We start from the raw sequence: 10,975 nt of genomic DNA, 5'->3' as shown, positions 1-10,975 counted from the left end.
AAATTTTTTGGGGTCAATTTTCTCGGAAATTTTAAAATTCACCAAAAATCTATCTCCTCTTTCATTTTCAAGCAATCTTCTTCAAATTTTCAGGAAACGTTCCTATAAGGAAAGAACATTACTTTAGAATTTCAATAACTTAAAAAAAAAAAAATGTTACAAAAATTAAAAAAAAAGTGTTTTTTTTCAAAAAAAAAAAATTTTACAAAAAATTATTAAAATTTCAAAGTAATATTTTTTTGTTATTGTATAAAGATTAGACTGTGAAAGTTTGAAGAAGATTGCTTGAAAAATGTAGGAGGAGATACATTTTAAATAAAATAGTATTTTTTTGCTGTTTTAGTTTTCCCTTCCCATAGGGAACCTATTATGCGGTCGGACTTTGACAAGTCATATCTCAAAAAATAGTTTTAATTTTTTAAAACAATAAAAAGCATCTTGAAGCTTAGAAAAAACTCTATAAAATAAGATCAACTTGTAAAAACATGGTTTACCCCCCCTATCGCCTTAATAGTTTATTTAAATGAAAAAAAGTGTACATCTTAATCATTATCTACAGTTACTAAATTTATACTTTAACATATGTATTGAAAATTTTCAAAATCTCATAACTTTAAACAAACTTTTTTATAATTTAAAATTAGTCTTTTACAAAAACTCAGGGTGGCCTTACTAAGGATAAATCAAGCTATTTTTTTAATATAAATATCAGGCTACTTTTGATATTTTTCTTAAGCTCAGGATAGTTTTTCTGCCTTTATTATTTTATAAAAAATTGTGTTTTTTTTGTAAATAATAAATCATTAAATATTAATATGAATTATTGTAACAAATGTATTTGTATTTCTAAAAAGTTAAACATGTAGTCAAGGCATACATATCAAAAAATAAATAATTAAAGTTTTAAGTTAGTGCTAGAATATATTTTTATACTACTTCATGGTTGAATCAGCTATTGAACTTGTAGTTTTGCTGGGTTTGTACTTAAATTATAAATTTGTGAGTATTATAAACTTAATTTGTTAATAACCTATACTAAACTATTTTTCAGCTGTTCAATAGTGAACTAATGTACTGTGTTAAAAACTAATACTTAAAAATAAAAAGGACACTAATGAACACAAAACATTATAAAAAATTACATTGAGCCAAGCAGAAGGAGTAAAATTTATGCCAGTTTACAGTAAAGTAGGTTTTAATAAGAAAATTAATCTTTTAACATTTAAATAAAACACATTCTCAAATTTATTTTATATTTTTTATATTTATTTTTATTTGTTTTAAATAATAGTTAAAAGTCTTATTGTGTTTGTTATAAGATTAATCTTTGCTGAAATATTAGCGAGATACATAATCAAATAAATATTTTAAAAACAACATCAACAACAAACAAGGTATAATCTATTTATACAAAAATTTTGTTGGAGTTGAACATTTTATTTTGAAATTTTCTATCATATCCATTGTGTTGCTCTACACCTCTTTTGTTTTCCTGAGTCCAAAAGAAAGTATTTAGTGTTTTTTTGATAAAAAATATTACTATGATACCTATATTATTTTACAGAACACAAATACATATATCTAAAATGAACTTAATAGAAGAGGCAAGGATATTCATCATTTCCGCAATAGCAGCCACATCATTTTGCATGCATGGATTTTTTCACACATATCTTGGCAGTCTTGCAACATTTGTAACTGCATTCCTGCAAGTATACCTCCTCTACAAGCACAAGAAAAACCTCCAACTCTTCCAAGTATCAATTAGAGTCTACATTCTTGTGATTGTATTCCATTTTGGAAGGTACCTGTCAAACTGGTATCCTGACAAATACCTGGCCCTGGGCTACCACCTGTCAGTTGTGTCTACTTTTCATTTGGGGGAATATCTAATAACCGCAATGTTCCAACCCTCCACCGTTAACCTGGACTCTTTCATCCTCAACCATAGCACAGAGTTCAACATTGCCATGGCAACGTCAGTGGCAGAGTATTTTGTGGTCCAGTATTTCCTGCCCTCATGGCAACTCAACCCTACCAGAATCTACTTGGGACTTACCCTCAGTTTGTTTGGGGATCTTGTCAGGAAGGTATCCATGGTAACAGCAGGGGAGAGCTTCACCCATCTTGTGCAGCACATGAAGCGTGACGAGCATATTTTAATAACTTCTGGGGTCTACTCTGTTGTCAGGCACCCCAGCTACGGCGGGTGGTTTCTATGGAGTGTTGCCACGCAGCTGATGTTGGGCAACTTTTTATGCTTCATTGGTTTCATGGGGGCCAGTTGGAAGTTCTTCAGCGAAAGAATTGAGTTTGAGGAGTTTTATTTGGTCAGGTTTTTTGGGGAGGACTACGCAAGTTACAAGGAAAAAGTCCCTTTTTCAGGGGTGCCCTTCTGTAGTGGGTTCAACATTGCTAGGAAGAGAAACTGAAAAATAATACTTTAAAAATGGTCATTCAAATAAATCAAATAAGTTAAAAATTTTTGAAAACTGTGTATAAAAAATCATTCAATTTTTTTCAGTAAAAATTGATTTAAGAATTTTAGAAAGAGAAAATAATTTTTTTTAGTACTTAACAATGGTTAAATACTAGAAAATAATGTTTAAGTAAAAGTTGTTTTAAAACTAAAAAAAGTTAATTGAGTTTGTTTAATATACATATTGTTCTTTAGATATCTTTTTATTAGGTATTATAATTGTATTTCTTACGTTTTAGCTTTGCATAACAAACTGACATTTAAATTTTCAAGCTTGCTAGTAAGATTTGTTATAAAAAAGCCATTTAGTATGCCAAACATTTTTATTTGATAAGAAAATGATTTTAAACCTTGAACAAGTTTGAATCATAGCAGTATTTTGTAAGAAGAAAAAATGAGTGGTTTTGTATACACTATATTGTTATTATAAAAATTCATACTTATTAAACATTTTTAATTAACATCTTTTTATTTTCTGCTTTTTTGTACCATTAATATTCAAGAATTTTAAAAAATTTGTTGAAATTATCATCTAAGCATTCCTGATAGTATTTTGTTGTCTGATTTTTATCTCTTTAATTATTTTTATTGTTGCTTTTGTCCTTAGTACATTTTGTTTCTATCAATATGACAACAGTTATGAATATTATGTTTGTCAATTTTATACATTAAGTGATATAAATTCTGTTAATAGTACATTTTAGTTTTAAACAATATACTAAATTGTAATTGTTTTCTTCAAGTTCAATTTTGTTATTCTATACCTAAAGTTTTCAATTAATATATTTTCTTTTTAGTGTCAAAGTTAATCTTATTTGTTAATTACCTTGATTGATTATTAATACTTGTCATGAACAAATAAAAAATATGTTTGTATTTCATTTTATCTAGTAGAAAAATAATTTCTAGGACAAGCTATAGTTTTGAGAAATAATTTTTTTGCATGGTTTAGTATGAGTTTAATATTTTCATCCTTTTGAAATATATGAAATATACCAACAAAACTTTCATTGAAAATATATATGTTTGTTGATTTGTTTTTTAATCTCTAACATTATGACTTGTTTAACAATTTTCATCATAATAATAATAAAAGTACTATGTTGTTTAACTTGTTCTTATAGTTGAAAATAAATATTTTCTAAATATTAACTTTGACATAATTAAAGTTATGTTATAAATTTTTACTTAGTTTAATTTAATGACCTAATTTAAAAAAAATAGTACAAAGTTTGTAATTTTATTTAGTAAAAAAACTGTGTTTATTTAATATAGTGTCATGACTTTATTATGATTTTACTAATACTATACAATACACTATTTCAAAAACTAGATATAATTTCAAAGTTAATATTTGTAAGTGCTAATAAATTAATATGTTATTTAAGTAAAATAACAACTAATTATATGGTTTATAATACACTTACTTGCATAGGTCAATTTGTTTTTATGACTAAATGTTTTATGAAAAAAATAGATAAATAAAAAGAGTAAATGTTTTATTTTAAGTCGCATAGTTTGTTTATATGACTAATTGTGTTATACAGACTATTATATAAAATTCTAGTAATATATTTTTCAAGCATATTAATTAGAATATTTATTAAATAAAAAAAATTAAAAAATAACATTCACAATTGTCAGAATTATTTGAAACTTATTTTGAATCAAAACAGTTATGAAGTACTTTTTAAATTAGGTAAACAGTATAAAATATAATTTCAATCTATTGCCATCCAAGTTATTCTTAAAACAATCAAAAACTTTTAACTTATTCAAATTTTTTTTTTACTACAGATAAACTAAATTTAAGTTTTAAGTTAGAATAGTGAAAACTAAAAAGTAAGTTTTCCAGTAGAATTAATTTATTTATTATGTTCTAAATACTTCAAATATTATGCAGAATTTAAAATATTTTAAATTTCTTAGAAATAACTTAGCTCAAATTTTAATGAAGCTATATTTTGTTGAAAAACTTTTAAATATTAAGGATATTTTCAATTCGTTTCATTAAAAGTCCAAATAAATAAGTTAAGTAGTCCAAAATAGGAAATATATAAACAATTAAAATATTATAAAACTTGCATGTCTTTTCTCATTGGTTTTATTTACTATATTTAAAAGTAATCTAATAGTAGCAATACTTAGTAAAAAACCAAACTTACTTATACAAATACGTTTAAAATTTACTAGTCATATCATATCAAAAGTTTTGTTTAAATAAAAATATTAAAACTTGAATAGTTCAGGATTTTTAATTGCATTTTAGAGTTGCACAAGTTATTTTAGTTTTAAAATGAGATAATTTTTAACCGCTTCAGCACAGTAAAATCGAGTATACAGAATAATTAGTAGTTTTAGTTATTAAATTTGTGTGTACAGTTCTAATTATTTTTGTAAAATTGTGTTTTAGTTTACAAACAAAACTAAGAAAATAATTAAATCAAATAATGTAATACTTATCCATAGTACATCCATATTTATAGTCAATTTATAAAAACGATAAAAGTAAACTAGTGTTTTTATTTTAGTATTACAAGTATAAATATATTTTAACGTTAATGTTTTAAATAACCTATTTAGTACATACATAGTATCCTTAAACTTATTTGTTTTTTTATAGTATTTTGATTTTTTTTTATAATGCAACATCGAATGTTAAACAAATATGTTTTTCCTATATTTTCTTTTCAAATTTATATTATGAAATTTTAAACAACATTTTTCAAACTTATACAAATTGTAAATTTTAGACAAATTTCACAACATCAAAGATGTATTAACTTAGATAGAAATATATAATGCTACATACCTACAATAATTAAATGAAAATATAAATATTTTATACATCTAATCGAATTTTTTCGTTACTTAAAATGAATTTAGTTTATATAAAAAAAATTATAACTGCTTAACTTAAATCTTAAATAAGATATCGTCCTAACTGTTTGCACAATTTATTATCTAAACAAAAAAAAATTAAAGGTGATTGAAGAATTATTCTAAAAAATTAGGCTAAAAAGATAAAAGTATACATACAAAAACAATATTTCAAAATTTTGATACAATAACTAAAAATAGTATAACAAAACTATAGAAGTTATAAAATGTTACAAACTAGTATAGTTCAATAAATTTTTACCAACTAAATAGCTTTCAAAGTTTAAATTAAGACAGCTTTTAAGTAACTTTTTTTTTCAGCCACAAAAAACAAACAGCTTAAACACTTTGAGCTAGAGAAAATATATACTTAAAATGAATAAGTAGCTTTTAATTAAGTCACAAGTCGTTCAAATGCTTGTTTTATTCCAGCATTCGGAGTCCTCTGATTCATAATACCATTTGTGAATCCAGTTCGGACTTCTTGCTTCTTTTAGATCATTCTTTTCTACATAAGTTAGTTCGTTTAATCGCTCACAAAGCGAACAAAGTCCCGTAGAAAGGTTGCTCCCGTACAACTGTTTTTGATCCACAAGTCTCCAGTTCAGGTATTCACCATAAGCCGTGTCGTTTAGGTCCAGATAGTTCAAGTAAACGTTCAGCTTTGTAAAATTCGACGCGTAATCTTCGAGGAAAATGAAACTGCGCCTCGGCAGAACGGCTTCGTAATCTTCTTTTTTCGATCCCCACACGATGGGAACGGATCCGCTCAGGAATGCGTTCCTGTAAACTTTTTCCGTGACGTAGTCCTTGCAATGGTAGCTGTTTTCGAAAGCCAGGTAGAACTTCGAAGCCGTCAGGAACTCCTGCATCTCTCTGCTGCCCCTCCGAGGTGGTGGCGGGTTCGATGGAAAGCAGGCCCCCCTCAGGTCAATTTTTATTCCGGATTCGACCATTTTGTTCACGAGGTTTATGCGAGCTTTGGCGCCTCTAGTGTTTCCGCAGTTTGAAGTGACCCCACGAAACCAGTCTCGTTTTCTTCTTCAGTGTTTCTGATATTCCGTAATCTTCATGGTTTTTGAACTTTTTCTTGATCTCTGATAGAACTTGTGTCACAGTAAAATACGGCTGGTGCACATCTGAGTCTCTCCTGAATAGCAATAAAGTTTGAATTAGTTTAAATAAAGTTTCTTTAAATAATTTACACAATTCAAGCTTTCCAGAACGAATTAGAATAAATAAAGTTCAATATTTTTTAGGTGTTTTAAATAATAGTTTTTTAAACTATTAAAAAATTCAAAGAAATGAGATATGATAATTTTCCTAAATAATATTGTGTAACAAAAACCAAATAAATAATACTTAGTATTTACATCATGATTAAAAAATTACTTTTAAAGCGTATTTTAATAGTATATTTTTACGCAGTACAAATAAGAAATATTTAATTTAAAATAAAGTGATTAACATTAAAAGTTTACTTTATAATATAAAACAAATGAACCTGTAGGTATTTGTTAGATTATAAAAATTTTCTTTCAACTTCATGGTTTTTCTATGTGGACTTTCCATTAAGTGCATGACATACAACTGTCTTGCATTCCTGTAAGTAGACAGGTATATTATTTTAATTTATTGATAAAACAAAATAAAAATAAAACTCACCGCTTCGAAGGTAGCTCTGTATTTTCTTTGAAGTAAAACTGATGGAAAATAATTGCATCATACTTATCCACTTCTAGCTTCAAAAAATATAAACAAAATAAAAATATTTTTTAAATTTTTAGCCGGTTAAGAATATAGATATCATGTTTCTATAATCATTCTAAAGTTTAAAATTTATAAAACTTTTGTGTTAATATATTAATAATTAATGTAAAATTTTTTTATACTTGAGCCCAAATAAATGTTAAAGTTTATCATTTTGTTAAATTTGAAAAGACTTTGTTTATTTAAACACCGCAACTATTTACTGAAAATTATAAGTATTACTAACTAAGGAGGCATGAACTATTTGAAAGGCTTAACATTTTATATTTTAATTTAATTTAAAAACATAAAATAACATGAAAAAAATCTGGCAGTTTGGAGAATTTGACTAGTTGAATAAACAACTTTTGCTCTGAACTTAAATTTTTTGAATAGTTAGTTTTTCTCAAGCGTAAATGCTTAGTGGGGATTATTTTGTGAAAAGATAGTTTTTGAGTAAGCATATTATTTACACAATGAAAAAGTTGGTACTTAAAAGTGTATTTATATTTTTTAAAGATTTATATTTTGGTAATAAAGAAAAAACAAAAAAGTACTGTTTACCATAAATATTTATAATTCGCATTTTCACAAAAACTTATTAATTTTATAGAAATGTCTCAGTTTAATGTAACATGTGAACTGTAAAACTCTAGTTTCTTTTAAATAACAAAAGTAAAAAAACTATATTAAGTTTAATAATTGTGACATTTAGTTTGAGTTTTTGTAAATAAAACATCTTATGTACTAATCATTATAAAATAGCTCACCATAGACTTATTATCTGTCACTATACAGTTTCCACAATTTTCAATCAATTTCCACGTTTCTATCGTTTTAATCCAAGGACGATTCCAAAACAAAATTGTCTAAAAGTATATTATATTGAATTGTTAAAAATAATAAAACATAAGTACTTAAAAATTAAACTTTATTTAAAATAATTAAATAAGGTAAAATTGTACTACATGTAGAATAAACATACCTTATCAGTTTTTAGTTTCGAACTCTGACGTTTTTCTGTTGCAGTTTCTAATGCTAAAGTCTGAAATATTATGTTATATTTAGAAAAAACTAAATTTTGATGTATCTTTGTTTAAAGAAATAACTTAATTATCTACTTTTAATTCATATGTGCGGTTTAACTATTTAATTTGAGCGAGAAATGAGATTAAAAATAATCTGTTTATCGGAATCATATTATATTGTTTCAAAAAATTTCATTAAAAATAAAATTACTCCCAACCTTTTTAAAAATTATGGTAAAAATTTATTGTGTTTAATGATAGGTAAACTAAACAAAACGTACTAAAAGGATAAACAAATATTATAAGTAATATTGAAAGAAAACACTTTTAAAATAAATGATTTAGTTTAAAGTTAAATTTAAAACTTAAGTTCCGCAATTCAGTTTTGCTTAAAGTCAAAAAATGTGTATCTAAATTACACTTTATTACCTTAGCAGTAGAATTTTCGTTTATTTTCAATTTAGCAGCATTCTTTCTCAACTGAGTTGTTGTAGTTTGTGCTCTTAGCAGCGGCAAGGGATATTTCGGTGCAACTTTGCCGTTATAACTTGCTTTACTGTTGTTTCTGATAGTAATTGATATTGTCATATACACTATAAGTATGATAAAAGCTACAACTACTTTTTCGTTGGACATCTTAAATTAATTGCTTCGACTGTTGAAATTATAGATGGATTAAAACTTAAAGAACAGAAACTAATGAAAAACATAAAACGCATTTTGAATTTTGTTAGCTAGTTTAATACTTAAAAATAAATAAATAAACATTTTTTATAGAAATTTTAATGTTAAAGTAATGTTATAATTAATTGCTTTAACTTTGATCATCAGTTTAAAATATGCCAGAACTATAATTGATTATAATAATAAATAAAATTAACTTTTTGATTTAGTCTTATTATACTAATAAACTTTTTCAGTATAACATAATTATACTATAAAAATCATAAACCAACACTATTAATAAAACATAAACCAACACTATTAATACATTACATGCTAAAACTTTATTTTTATTAAAGTCATAAATAAGTTTTAATGTCTACTTAGCTTAGATTGAAACAAATACAATGCTTTTAAATTTACATCACCTTTTAGTGCAAATTGGTTAAACGAACTGTTTAAACCAATTAAAGTTAAACAAAATGATCTTCTTCACATTACAACTAAAAATTTTTAAGCTGTAAAAAAAGAATAAAAACTTGTTCTAATACATAAAAAACTTTTTACTCATCAATACTTGAAAACATGGTATATCAACATTGAAACTTTTTACCTTTACTCACAAATAATAAAAATTGCCTTTAAAATTTAAATGTTCTTGTATGATTCGTATTAATGCAACCCAAACCAAAAATTATGAAAATTACAACAAAAGCAACTAAAGTTAACCTAAAGATCTAAAAACGAATACTCTTCATTAAACTTTTATGAAAACAAAAAGTCTATACAAACTAATTTTATTATATATAATATCCTTAACACAACATATAAAACTTACAACTGAGTGAAGTTTTAATACATTAATCCACATTTATGTTTCTGTATATCTGTTGATGCGATGCCAAGTTTATTCAACTAGAACGCAGTGCATAAGTTTTCTGAGTGTATAAGATGTTAATCTCATTATTGACGCCCCGAAGCTCAGTATAATGAAAGGTGATACACATCAACAAAAAAATATATTCATACGGCCTTTGACTATTAAAAAGTTTAACCACTGTCTAAACTTTTTTAATATTAAAACAGAAATTCTAAAGTAAAAAACCAAAGATAAAACGACATCTGTTATGTATTTTCAAAACAAAACTTTTATGTTTAGCTAAGTTTATTTCTTAATAGTAAATATGTACTAAATAAAATAGAAAAAATTAATCATAGGTTTTTACAAAAGATGACATCTTAATGTTTTTTGAAAATTAGTTAAGTACAACGGAATATAATTTGTGCTTTTATTTGCTTTATATGAACAAAACCTATAACGTTGAAACTGCAATTTGTTTAATTTAGGGCAAAATGCAGTTAATCAATGTTTTTGTCCAAAAAAAGTAAAAAGTTTTAGTAGTATTTGTTTCTTTAATTTTTATACTTAAGTTTAGAAATTAGTACAAATTACACAGTACAAAGATATTAGTCCTTTAATCAAAAAGCTGTCTTTATTTAATACAATTTCACGTTATTATATTGAATTTACTATTAGTATAGGTTAAAGTTTTATTTACATTGTCCGTTATTTCAAAAGGTAAAACAGTTAAAAAGTTAACATTTGTAAGTGTTGTATAAATTATATGTTATTTAAGTATTTTACTAATTTTGTGGTAAATCATATAATTAGACGCATAGGTCAAATTGTTTGTATGACTAATTATTAGCGAAAAGTTAGATAAGTTTGTACTAGTAAATGTTTTGATTTCAAAATTGTTAATCAACATACTTATTAAGTTTGTTTTTTTTGCCAATAATGTTCTAAATTATTAGAAAAAGTTTTAAATGTTTATGCAAAATCAGTTAAGACAGTTCTGAAATAATTACTAAATTTAGTGAACATAAAAAAATAACTTCAGCTTTTAGCATCCAAGTTATTCTTAATACCATCAATCAGTTTATTTACCTCAGTAGAAAATTAACCTAACTTAGTTATATTAAACTTAAAACTTAAACTTTTTAAGTAAGAATGCTACAAACTGTTAAGCAAACTTACACTTGAAGTTTTTTTTATTATTTTCTATTACCAATTTGGACATAATGCAGTACTAAAAATGCATATTAAGTCTGTTAAAAATTGAGCTAATTTACTTTTAATAAATTTAACATTCATTTTTAATAATGTATTATGGTC

General features: G+C 24.9%; 2 protein-coding genes across 2 annotated transcripts; one reads left to right on the top strand and one right to left on the bottom strand.

Moving 5' to 3' along the window:
* Positions 1-1,586: 1,586 nt before the first annotated feature.
* On the top strand, positions 1,587-2,432 carry LOC145846168 (protein-S-isoprenylcysteine O-methyltransferase-like). Its single transcript, XM_082953085.1, has one exon. It carries the CDS (start codon positions 1,587-1,589, stop codon positions 2,430-2,432), a length of 846 nt encoding a protein of 281 aa, XP_082809211.1.
* Positions 2,433-5,769: 3,337 nt separating this feature from the next.
* Positions 5,770-6,315, bottom strand: LOC145846167 (alpha-(1,3)-fucosyltransferase 4-like). Its single transcript, XM_082953084.1, has one exon. It carries the CDS (start codon positions 6,313-6,315, stop codon positions 5,770-5,772), a length of 546 nt encoding a protein of 181 aa, XP_082809210.1.
* Positions 6,316-10,975: the final 4,660 nt, after the last annotated feature.

This window comes from Thalia democratica, unplaced genomic scaffold (genome assembly GCF_965202585.1).
Source record: "Thalia democratica unplaced genomic scaffold, ktThaDemo2.hap1.1 HAP1_SCAFFOLD_300, whole genome shotgun sequence".
Taxonomy (NCBI): Eukaryota; Metazoa; Chordata; class Thaliacea; order Salpida; family Salpidae; genus Thalia; species Thalia democratica.
The sequence above is the reverse complement of the archived record's forward strand: the minus strand, read 5'-3'. Positions and strand labels throughout refer to the sequence as shown.